The sequence below is a fragment of the Clarias gariepinus genome, chromosome 1 (genome assembly GCF_024256425.1).
Source record: "Clarias gariepinus isolate MV-2021 ecotype Netherlands chromosome 1, CGAR_prim_01v2, whole genome shotgun sequence".
Taxonomy (NCBI): domain Eukaryota; kingdom Metazoa; phylum Chordata; class Actinopteri; order Siluriformes; family Clariidae; genus Clarias; species Clarias gariepinus.
In genome coordinates this window covers 7,236,549-7,249,826 of record NC_071100.1, presented here as the reverse complement: position 1 = coordinate 7,249,826, position 13,278 = coordinate 7,236,549, and the positions used below count along the sequence as shown (strand labels likewise).

General features: G+C 35.7%; 1 protein-coding gene across 7 annotated transcripts in view; it reads right to left on the bottom strand.

Moving 5' to 3' along the window:
• Positions 1 to 13,278, bottom strand: part of LOC128530239 (leukocyte immunoglobulin-like receptor subfamily B member 2) — a 53,143-nt gene that overhangs the window by 36,893 nt on the left and 2,972 nt on the right. For 6 of the 7 annotated variants that reach the window (XM_053504061.1, XM_053504051.1, XM_053504070.1 and 3 more), the window contains 7 exons: positions 12,960 to 13,250; positions 10,292 to 10,588; positions 9,874 to 10,146; positions 9,422 to 9,754; positions 7,086 to 7,361; positions 5,722 to 6,018; positions 3,307 to 3,609 (listed from right to left, as the gene is read on the bottom strand). In XM_053504061.1, the coding sequence (XP_053360036.1) occupies positions 3,307 to 3,609; positions 5,722 to 6,018; positions 7,086 to 7,361; positions 9,422 to 9,754; positions 9,874 to 10,146; positions 10,292 to 10,588; positions 12,960 to 13,250 (2,070 nt within the window). The remainder of the gene's footprint in view (positions 1 to 3,306; positions 3,610 to 5,721; positions 6,019 to 7,085; positions 7,362 to 9,421; positions 9,755 to 9,873; positions 10,147 to 10,291; positions 10,589 to 12,959; positions 13,251 to 13,278) is intronic. The other variant, XM_053504089.1, reaches the window with a different exon arrangement.

The following is a 13,278-nucleotide window of genomic DNA, read 5'->3' as shown; positions in this document are numbered from 1 at the left end:
GCAGCCGCCCAACAGCTCCACCCCATGCATCTCCAAAGTACCTTATGATTGTCCTAAACAAAGAGCCATATACTTTTGTTTTTTGGTGGAATGTCTAGGATGGACATGATTCATCTCTGCTTTGGACCTGTCGAAAGTTTCCTATCAGGTGTTTCTGACTCAAACAGCCAAAATCAGTACTGCCTTCAGCAGCATAAACACCTAGTACAGTAAAAGTTTCTTTTCTTCAGCTTTCACGGGATGTCAGACACATTACAATGAGTAGCGGACATGGTCCTGTGTCACCACGATATATACACCATGTGTATGTTGACATACACTTCTGAATATTTGCCAACCATCTACGTCAACTAATGAGGCTAATGGTGATCTGATAAAGGGACATTTGGGGCTGACCATAGGTCAAGGATTCCTCCAACCCCAAGAGAAAACGCTAAACTATAGCCATACACATCCTACAGCAAATAAACCTCTATGTGCATTCCTGGGGCTGAAGGTGTATTAAAATGCTTTGTATTCAACTTCTTGTCTCACATTCATTCTATTTGCAACAGAAAGTAAATCAAAAGATTACTTAATTTCTGCACTATATTCTGGAGTTTTCTGTCTGTGTTTCTGCCTCACACCCTTGAACCCTCCACAATAATATACATATTTGCTTTCAGAATGCTTTGCTTTCCCTGCCTGTCGCCAGCCATGTGCCCACATGCCAGCTGGACACTGCCACTGGACCTGCATGTGTGAATCTTCACTTCTTCTCTCCCCTTTTTTCCCTTCCTCCCTCTTTTAAAACTTTCCATAGCCTATTTATCTTAAAGGGGTCATACAGCACTACATGCACTATTTTAGACTGTTTGGACTGAACTGTGTGTTAGGAGAGTGCGTACACAACCACTCTACGATGATAAAGAGCCGCCCAGTGGTTTTCTTTTCGTTTATTACAATAACATCCCCCTTCTGAAATCAGGCCAATCGCAAAAGCCTGTCGATGTGACGCCAAACCGACAGAGGCCGCTCCTACACAAGTTGATTGACACTGGTGTTTTAGCAAAGACCCGCTCCGAGTGAGAAGAAGCTGTCGGCCATTGTTTTTCGCCGCTGGAGCAAAATGACGCCTAAGCAAGTGTTGTGTACAGTAGGTGGGTGTAATAGCGAACACAGCAGTCGTCATTCACTACCTAGGGTTAGTGACCTAGGGTACATACCTAGGGTTAGGTATCTGAGCCACTGAGGACGCAGTGGCTGAATTTAGTTTTTGAAGCTAACGTCCCCGCTGATTTACCTAAATGCATTCATGTTTGCGCTAATCATTTTTCACCAGACTGCTTTATAAACGCGGGTCAATATAAAGCAGGTTTTACTAGGAAGCTGCTCCTAAAAATGGATCTGTACTAACGCTTCGTGTTTCTGCTTCATCTTCACCAGGCTCGGTGAGTGTGATTTATTTTACTATGACTCTTTGCAGATCGCCTTTTCTAATAATCACGATGAATGCGGAGTGTAAGTTAACTTACACTCTCATAGAACATGGTTATGGCTTCTTCTCTGTGTACATCCGTCTCTATATAATCCCTAATCGCCCGTTTATAATAAACAATGCATTAAGGTGATTGTCTAGTTGCAAACTGTGTATGTAGTCGGAAAACTATATTATGCTTACCTTTGTTACGTTAGATGGTTTATAACGATGTCTGTCGAAGATTAAGAAGTCATGTAAACACATCAGTAAACACATCGCGTCCGTATCTCTCTCAGTAAGTTTCTCCGCTTTTTCTTGTTGTTGCTCGCGGCAGCGCAACAGCCCGTTAATTCATGCCCATGCAGTGATGAGAAAGACAAACGGGTCGATGCATGTCCATTCTTTTAATTTCTGCGTTGTCAGGCGATATTACAAACTTCCGCGTAGGTTCCGTACTTAAATCAAACCAAAAACGACTGAAGAAAACAGGCTCAGGCTTTTCCAGTTTGGCCTGCATTACCCACAAAGCACTGCGTTGTGGCAATGCTTTGTGGGTAATGCAGTCCAAAGCATTGCCCGCACTGGACTACACTTCCGTCGCTATACCCGACGTGTCACGCCCCACAGAACGGGGGGGCGGGCTCAGCAGAGGTCATGAGCATTTAAATTAGCATGTACTGAAACAGGTTGCTGAGAACTAGTTTTTACCAGGTAAAAGTAGTGTTTTTTTTACACAATCCTTTTGAATTTTTAATTAACGTATAATACAAACTTTTCATTAGGACCCTAAAGATCATATTAAAATTTAATGAAAAATATAATGTGTAGGACCTTTAAATAAATTACGTTTTTTCACATGCCTCATGTCAGTGTGTCAGTGGTGCCACTCGTGCATAAAGGGTCAAACCCGTTACATGTATTACAGTGATTTTATCCTGTACAGCTATTTAATTAATTAATACAGTGAATGCACAAATTACACACACACACACACACACAGACACTCAACCTTAAAAGAAAAACAAAAACAACTAACTGTACATTGTTTAAAAAATAATAGATTAGATTTTTTTTTTTGTAATCGTAATGCAGAAGTTCAGACTCCTCTGAAAAAAAAGGGAAGTCTGTAATAAACCTAACCCCACATAAGCTTGCAAACACAATGACAATTTTCCTTAGAACAACAACAGCAATCCCTGTAGCTGTATGGTTCCCTTCTGTATAACTACTAATACCCAATCTAGTCCAGCAGGTGGTGATAATGTACCAAACAGTTGGTCTTCAAAAAAAAAAAAGAAAATGTAAAAAGCTTGTCAAATTTCAATGGAACTACGAGGGTTAACACCTTCATTTTCTATGTTGTAAATCTTAAAGGATATACCTTTTTACAATTTTTTATTTTTATTTTGAACATTCTGGAATGACAAGGCATTGTGATACTCTCACTCACTCATCGTCTATACCGCTTTATCCTGTATTCAGGGTCGCGGGGACCTGGAGACTATCCCAGGAGGCTTAGGGCACGAGGCGGGGTACACCCTGGACAGGGTACACCCAATCCATCGCAGGGCACACACACATACACACGCTACGGGCAATTTGGGAACGCCAATTAGCCTAACCTACATGTCTTTGGGCTGTGGGAGAAATCCGGGGTACCCGAAGGAAAAACCCACCAAGCACGTGGAGAACATGCAAACAGAGACGGGAATCGAGCCTGGTCGGGAATCGAACCCAGACCCTGAAGATGAAAGGCGACAGTGCTAACCACTACACCACCGTGCCACCTAGAATTTTGATTAAATAAAAATATATTTTTCTTACTAATTAAAAACATATAGGCATACCTGTTGCTTTAATCTTGACAGGATCACTGCGCTCTGTAAAGTATATGTGGTGGTAGGAGTAATACTGGTGGTAGGTTGTCCTGTGTGCACAACACTGGTACTCTGTTTCTCCTGCAATATCGACTGCAACTGTAAGTGTGTTTGTGTCTGCTTGTTTAAAGTTCTGAAGCTGTAACTGCTGATTATTTCTGTACCAGAGGAACCTCCATCCAGTAGACTGCTGCAGCTCACAACTCAGAGTGATGGTGTCTCCACCGTAGATAGAGCTCTGAAGACTCACTATTAGGGTTGGTTTGGGTTTTGCTGTTGATATAAAATTATAAAGTAGTTAGAGCTGCTTTTTACTTTACCACATAGACAGTAGATTCACAGTGCTTAACATATGCTTTGTGGATAAAACCAATATGTATATTTAATATTCATTACTAGATGGCAAAACTGTAGGTTTAAATGTCCATATTCAGGATATTTGATATTTAGCAAAGGCTTATGACTTGACTGAAGGACATTTTTTTTTAATTCTGATTATTATTTTATGCATAAATCCTGCATCATCATATGAACATATTTGCATTATATTAAAATCAGTAATAAATAAATAAATAAATAAATAAATAACTCTTGCAGTAAAGTAATAACAGAGGACTTGTTTGAACTTAAAAGAACATAATCAATCAGCTAAAAAAAATAATTAGTATTTTCGATTTATTCCAGTCATGGAAATAAATTAACCTGTTGATTTGGTAAAGATATGGATTTTGTATGCATGGCAATTTAAGTAAATAAAATATTATGAAATGTAATCAGGCCTGGGGGTGACTACAGAAATTGAACTCAGGTGTGATAAACCACAGTTACGTTATTTTTTAACAAGGGGGGCAATCACTTTTTCACACAGGGCCATGTAGATTTGGAGTTTTTTTTTTCTCCCTTAATAACGTAAACCTTTATTTAAAAACTGCATTTTGTGTTCAATTATGTTATCTTTGACTAATAGTTAACGGTTTTTGATAAGCAGAAACATTTAAGTGTGACAAACATGCAAAAGAATAAGAAATCAGGAAGGGGGCAAATAGTTTTTCACACCACTGTATACACTCAGCAAAAAAAGAAACGTCATCTGACTTTTAATTGTTTTTACTTTCAGTAAACTAAATGTGTAAATATTTGTATGAACACTAAAAGAGTCAACACCATAAGACATAAACTAAAAATGTTTCCCAATGTGTCCCTGAATGAAGGGAGGCTCAAAATCAAAAGTGTGGCCACCAGCTGCTTGAAGTACTGCAGTGCATCTCCTCCTCATGGACTGCCTATTGCGGACAGTCTGAGCACTGATGGAGGGATTGTGTGTTCCTGGTGTGACTCGGGCAGTTGTTGTGGCCATCCTGTACCTGTCACGCAGGTGTGATATTCGGATGTGCCGATCCTGTGCAGTTGTTATTACACGTGGTCTTCCACTGCAAGGATGATCGGCCGTCCTTCCCGTCTCCCTGTAGCGCCCCCCTTAGGCGTCTCACGGTGCGGACATGGCGATTTATCACCCTAGCCACATCAGCAGTCCTCATGCCTCCCTGCAGCATGCCTAATGCACGTTCACGCAGATGAGCAGGGACCCTGGGCATCTTTCTTTGGGTGTTTTTCACAGTCGGTAGACAAGTCTCTTTAGTGTCCTGCGTTTTTAGAACTGTGACCTTAAATGCCTACTTTCTGTAAGCTGTTAAGGTCTTAACGACCATTCCACAGGTGCATGTTAATTAATTGATTATGGTTAATTGAACATGCATGAAAAACATCGTTTAAACGCTTTACAATGAAGATCTGTAAAGTTATTTGGATTACAACATTATTGTTGAAATACACAGTCCTGAAAAAGTGACATTTCTTTTTTTGCTGAGTATATATATATATATATATATATATATATAAAAAAAAAAAAAAAAATGTTCAATGGTTGGGTTCCACACTTCAGGCAGTCACTGACTGCAAAGTCTTTGCATCCAATTATAAAAATAATCCTGATATTTTCCATTGTATGTTTGTTAAAATTACTTTTTAGCATGTGACAATTAAAGGACTTATACAATTTCTAAGAAGTTATTGCAATTGTTTTTTTTTTGTTAAACCCTCGAGTTAAAGCTAAAAATCTGTACTTAATTACTTCAACTGCTTCATTTCAAATCCACAGTTCTAAACAATTATTAAAATTGTGACACCATTAAAATGCTTATGGGTATCCATAACCAAGTAATGTAGATGCTCCTTCAAAGAACCTGATAATAAATCATCTGAGAGAAATTAGTAAGAAGCAAAGTGAAAATCAATATTAAAATCAGAAATCAGTTACAAACAACTCTTTTCAGCTCAAACTCCTTAAACTAATGTTTTATATTAAATAAACACCCATGGACTCACCTGATACAGCCAGTGTAACCATGTCACTGATCTCTGAGCTCTGAGACTCACTCCAATGTCCTCTACAGGTATAGTCACCAGAGTCAGAGTATTCAACAGACCAGATTATAAACTCCTGTTTTGTGCTGTCTGTGTAAACCCCATTTCTTGCCTTTGTGGAAAGCGATTCATTATTTTTCTTCCAGCTGTATGTCCACTGAGTACCTCTTCCTTCATGGAGGTCACATCTAAGTGTGACACACTCTTCACTGAACACATGTGTATCAGGCGTTATGGACACCACAGCTTTAGGAATTCCTATAAAACATTCAGTTGTTAATGGACATCACATAAAAAAATTCCCATATAACCACAATTTATTTTCTTTGGGCCAAGGATAAATATATGTTTTTGTTACTTTTAAATACTGATGTGTTTAACCTGCTTATTATTATAAAATCAGCTGCATGAAATGTTTTATTAAGTACCATTTGTGCCTGATGCTATCAAGTTCTGTTGTCATTAAATTGTGGTGTTTTATATATAATACATTAAAGCGGTTAAGCAGAGCAAAATTGCTTAATAATTTTAATTTATTAAAATCAGAAATTCTATTGTTCTTATTCCATATTTTCTTATGCCATGATTCATTTTAATAGTAATAGTAATTCTTCAAAAACAGTAAATGGATAGCAACATAGTGTGGACCAATTAAATTTTATTTAACTTTTATTAAAGTGTGATCTACATAACAAAAATATGAGGGGCATTCAAATCAAACTGGGACTTTGGATCCTGCAAAATAACTGAGGACAGCAGCCTATCCCAGGAAAATTAGGGCACGAGGCAGGGTACACCCTCGACAGGGTGTCAATCTATTGCAGAGAACATACAAAGACACACACACACACACACACACACACACACACTCACATTCTCATTTACCCAATTAGCCTAATCTGCATAGGAGAAAACCAGATGAAACCAGAGTACCTGGAGGAAACCCATTAAGCACAGGGAGAACATGTGCACCTGGAACATGGGAATGCTAACCATTAAGCGAGTGTGCCGCCAAAGAGAAATCTGAATTATTTTTGTTGTAATAATCAATGACTTGCAAACTGCAAATTGTGTTCTGTGAACTATCAATAAAGAAAATACCACATTTGCTTACAACACAATTGAAAATACAAAAAAAAAAAGGAGTACAAGGTCATGGATAGACAATGCAGAAAAAGTGAATGTGGCTATTAAAGTAAATGCAAAGTGCTGTGAACTGTGTGCGTATTTGTGTACAAAGTGAGGAACGATGAAGCATCCATGCAGGAAAACTGCTACACAATGTGCACCTCGGTTCTTGGTTTTTACACTCCATGAAGACTCACCATGCACTGTGATGTTGACAGGATTACTGGTCTCCCCAGATTCAGACTCACACCAGTAAACTCCAGTGTAGAATGTGGAGAGGGAGCTGATTTTACATGTAGATCCTGTAATTGATCCCCACCATAAACAATCTGACACTCCCTCACTGTGTGTGTATTGTCTCACTGTCCATCCAGTAGAGTTACTCTGGTCATCACAGCTCAGTGAGAGAGAGTCATCAGTAAAGTGTTGAGTTCTGCTGGGATTGATGATCAGAGAGACTTGAGGAGATTTACCTTAAACGGAACAAAAAGCCAAGTAACTACAAAAATAAGCAGAAACATGTACGACAGGGCAAAACACAAGTAAATTACTATACACTGTTATAAATTTGAAAGTTTTAAAGCGACATACTACTGTACGTGATTTGTCCTCTACTGTATATGATTAGGCAATTAGAGTAGCCTGATGAGCCAGTGAACTGAGCTGTGTTTTATTTTATACTAGGCATATAGTTACATATATCTAGCTTGAGGAATGTCTTGTATATTACTAAAGCATATGGAAATAAACAATAAACTAAAAGGAACTCATATAAAGTTATAACTGAACATTTACTGTTGTACAGTTATTTATCGTCATGTTTTGCCAACACATCAGCAATGGAAATAATGAATCCTTATCACCAAATTTCACTGTTGCCTGATTATTATTGTAGTTTTATCACATCAACATCTCTAAACAACCAAATTACCCAGTTTACTTGATTCTTTTAGCAGACTATTAGGGTTATAAGCACTGTACCATTTGCTAGACACTGCAACACAACCACATTTCAAAGCACAGACATTTATAGTACATCACAATGTTTGGAATAAACCAATGCAGTCACCTTTAATTAAATTGGCATCATGTCATCTTCTGCAGTTATACCTCTATGTTCTAATGCATGATCTATAGTCTTGTTATTCTAGAGTTAATTCAGATTTGGTGTGACAGGTAGACTATGGATGTGACTAGGTAAAACCTTCACCTTGTTCTCTGTTTTTTTTTAATTGTGTTTGACACTTGACAACTTCACAATTCTGTTAATTGCATTGTGCTAACTAACAGTGTACCACAATAATATCATCTGTAACTGCATCTATTTTTGTTTCTTAAATAAAATGTCATTTAATTTTGTAAATGTTATTATTATTATTAATATTATTATTATTATTATTATTAATGCTTTTAATGGCGATAATAATAATTATTATAATAAAAATAATTATTATTATTGTTTTATTATTTATTTATGTATTTATGTATTCATGTATTTTTTTTTATAATGGAATCTGGAACTTGCCCTTTTTGGCATAAAGTAAAAAAAGATGACACAAACGGGTGATTTCGCGAATTAAACCAAGCCTATCTAGAGAAAGGATTCTGCTAATTCAAATAATCTGTTTTAGTCAATGGATGGATCAAATGTGTGCCAATATTAATTATAACAAATATTTAAAATTTTTGTGGAAAATGTTTTGTTCATGAGCATCACAACATCCATGAGACAGGCATGGAATAAGCAAGTGCCAACAGAGTACTATAGACATATTTTTTAACTCTGTGGCCAAACTGATCCAGCAGGTTTGGTAGAATACGGTACTTAATACCAAATATTGATCGTTATATAGCAAATTCATATAATAATAATAATAATAATAATAATAATAAAATAATAATAATAATAATAATTATTATTATTATTATTATTATTATTATTATTATTATTATATAAATAAATACAAATAATTATAATATATAATCTAGCTTACTTGCTGCATAGCTACGTAGGCAGTGCTATATTTTGAAACAATATGTGCACACTATAATCCCTACTTAAGGCCAGACATGTCGGACTGCAAGATACCAGTAAATTGCAAGTCAATCTGCCCTCAGTCTGTACCTGGGCATGCCCAAAAAACATTATTGATAGGGTTGTCACAGAAACAAAATGAATCAACATATAATTAATATATCACATTATTTTAATAACAGTTATGCTAAATAACATTTTCTATACCGTTTTTTTTTTTTTTACATTTCAGATAAAACAAAAATGGTACATGATGGCAAATTTGAGTGTAACGTTCATGATCAGCAGCCAAAAATCTATAAAGGTACACCAGTGTTCAAAAAGCTAAATCTTTGTTATTCTTATTATCTTGATTGACTTATTTTAAAATTTAAGAACATCATTTTTATTTCAGTTTTTATCTAAATGCGTTTCTCAACCATGGTATATGTTGCATAAATCTATTCCATATTCACATTCTGTATTCTACTCTTCAACTCGACAGTTATTTTTCCTCACCAGTGATCCATAGTGGCTGTAGATTGCTGTACTGTGTGTGTAAGGCTGGTTCTCCTCTCTCTCCTCTACACATATAAACTCCTGTGTGTTTAAGAGCAGCAGGACTGAGAGTGTAGGAGCCTCCAGATCCTCTGCTGCTGTCTGAGAGGAGCTCCACATACATGATATAGCCAGGATAAGGTTTTATTTGAGTTAAGCCATCTCTGTAAGGAACTCTGTACCAGCTGAATGTCCAGTCTGTAGAGGAGTCTGTAACCTCACATTTTAGAGTCACTGAGTCTCCTTCAGTCAGCCAGCTTTGTGGAGATACACTCAGTACTGGCTCTGGTCTCTCTGTTACACAGCATGTGCAACTTTTAATTTTCTACATTTATTTAATACAATGATACATTTGCATGATTTTATGATCCAATTGTACTTCTCAGGCATCCATAAAAAGACCGCACTCTCACCTGATACAGTTAGTGTAAGAGCGTCACTGAAGTGTGAGGTGCGTGAGCCTCCTCTCTCTGTTCCTCTACAGGTGTAGTTACCTGTGTCTGTCACTTTAACACCACGGATTCTGTACAGCTGTTCACTACTGACAGGACTGTGTGCAGCATCTTTATACCAGCTGTACTGCCAGTTAGACACACTTTCATCCTGTATGTCACATCTCAGAGTGACGGCGTCTCTACTGAACACCTGATTATCAGGACGTATGGATGCCACTGGTTTAGGTCTTACTGCAGAAAAAATGATAAAATATCTAAATGGTAATGAGGAATTTTTCTTTCACACACACACACACACACACACACACACACACATGCATTTTAACAAACCATTTTCCATTTTAACAAACCAAAGAAAAAAAAAAACATAGCATACCTCTTACAGTAATTTTGACAGACTCACTAAAGTCTGTGTAATATACAAAGGTGGCGTAGTACTTGTGATTGGATCGCCTGAATGCACAACACTGGTATAGTATCTCTCCTGCATTATTGACGGCCACTTCATGTGTGTTCGTGTATGTTTGGTCCGTGTTCAGCAGCTGTAACTGCTGACTATATTTGCGCCAGAGAAACTCCCATCCAGTGGACTGCACCTCACATCTCAGAGTAACAGTGTCTCCAGTGTAGATAGAGCTTTGAGAATTCACTTTCAGAGTTGGTTTAGGTTTTGCTGTTTACTCAAAAAATAGAAGAGAAAATAAAAAAAAAAAAGGCAGTAAAGGATAGTGGACAACACAAAAACTAATGGTAGTTATGTTGTGATGGTACACTGTAAAAAGTGGGACTGGGCTTAATTAACAATTGGTAAATTAATATTAGTGAGAAGTACATAATAAAATTTACTAACTGCATTCTGGAGTCTAATTAAGCTGATTTAAACAAATGCTAATTATTTATTAATTCCATTACAAGTTAATATTTTGTCAGTTTAAATCAGCGAGGAAAAAAATGAGGAAATTTTAATATAATTTTTCTGGCCATGTCACAACTAAAGAAATGTTGTAAATTTTACTCATTTAGAGAGACTAGGTTCTACTGCCATACAATTTCCGCCCAGGTTTTCAGGTCCAGACGAGGTGCCACCTGCTGCAGGATCTGCATTTTTCTTAAGGTGAGATATGTTTAGTTAGTAATAAGTATGTACAAATAATTTTGTAGCAGTTCAATTTTTTTACAGACAGTTGTGAAATATACAAATGTTATTGTGTGGTTAAATTCAGTTAAGCTATTTCCTCTCAGGCTGTTCTAAAGCAAAGATGTCCTCTCAGTCTGCTCTGGTTTTTATTTGGCTAAAAGTTGGACTTAGCATGGTAGTTAGTTCAGTGTGTGAATTTATTACAATGTGCGTTATATAATATACTATTTTTTAAAGAGGCAGACGGGCTAGTCAGTGTTTCAGAGTGTTAGCGTTAGCTTCCCCTTTCCCACTTTAACAAGTGATTAGCTGACCATGACACTAAGTGTCTAACTGCAGCAGTTAACCGTTGCTCTAGAGGTGAGTAATTGACTTAAAGATTTACCTTTTGTGTTTTTAATTAAACTAAATATAACATATTAAATTAAAGGGGACACGTGTAGTAACAGAATATTGTAAGTTTCTTTATAATGAATATGGCCCACCTTACTCTTGATGTTTCAGATGAAACATATTTGGCAGTATATTCTTTTTTGATACATGCAGTTTTAAAGTATTTGCATTTGAAGTATACAGTTACTGTCCATTTTACCAGCTTCTGATGCTGCAAAAATGCTGGATAATGTTTATCGTGTCTGGAAATAAATGTCAATGTTACAAATGTTAAATGCTATCCTGTTGTTTTTATGTTAACCCAACACAAGCATTTAAGTAACTTAGAAATATTACAATTGTTTCAATGAAGTCACATCCAATATTATTAAGTATATTTGATTTTTAATTTAACTGTATTTAAGTGCAAATGAAGATTATTCTGTAAAAGTAAATCAGGTTCACCTACTGTAAATACTTAATTAATGTTAATCCATTTGTCTCAGATATTCAATTAAAATAAACCAATCTTTACCAGATTTCTCCCAGACATTGATTTATTGAATGTAACACATTTTTTTCTAGTAAAGGTAAAACTGTTTTAATTTAGCTTAAGTTATTTATGCTGAATACATTTTAGTTTAATATAAACAGTTAATATTAAATCCAACACAATAAAATGCATGATTTCATTTATAATTAAATATATATTTTGTCTTACATTTAAATAATTTATCCTATGTTTCTTACTCATTATTATAGGTGTAAAATGTACTTAAATATGCTATATATATATATTCATATATTCACTTTCAATTTATTCCTTTTTGTTCACTCCTTTCTGGCATAACTCTCATTTCATAGGTCAAATTATTAGCCTGTTTCAAGCAAAGAAATCAACTAAGGACATTGCTTAAAATTTAATTAAGATCTTTAATACATATAAAAAAATCTGGATTGTGGTAAACCATAATCTTCAATGAAGACATGGTCAAAAAAAAAAGTGAAACGAAACCCCATAAGAATATGAACCCCATAAGAATCTTTGGAAGATGCTTAAGAAGACTTTACTCAGTGGTCCATCTCTCATGGATGGACATAAATGTTGACATAAATTAAATTGAGTCATTGAATGAGTACATACTGGAATTAGAGAAAAAGGCATGTTAGACAAAATTCTTGTTTTTTTTTTGTTTGTTTTTTGTGGGCAGTTTATAAACACTCAGAATTGTGGTGCTCATGGAGTTCAGGCGGTCACTAACTTTAAAGTCATTTTATTCAGGGATTCAAGATAATAATAATAATAATAATAATAATAATAATACTGTATTTATATTTAAAATAAAATAATAATAATAATAATAATAATATTTATTATTATTATTATTATTATTATTATTATTATTTATTTTTATTTTTTTATTATTATTATTATTATTATTATTATTTTTTTAATTATTATTATTATTATATACTACTCAAAATATGAAGCCTATAAATAATGTTAACATTGTACAAACACCCACAGACTCACCTGATACAGTCAGTGTAACAGCATCACTGATCTCTGAGCTCTGAGAGTTACTCTCTCCTCTGCAGGTGTAGTCACCACTGTCAGAGTATTTGGACCAAACTGTGAATTCCTGCATTGTCCTGGTTGAGTAACCTCCATGCCCTCCCTGTGTATCACGTGGGGAATTATTTTTATACCAGCTGTATATCCACTCAGTGTTTCCTCCTCCCTGAATGTCACATCTGAGAAAAGCACGCTCTCCTTTGAACACATGTGTATCAGGCGTTATGGACACCGCAGCTTTAGGATTTCCTGTAAGAAATCCAATTAGCAACAAACG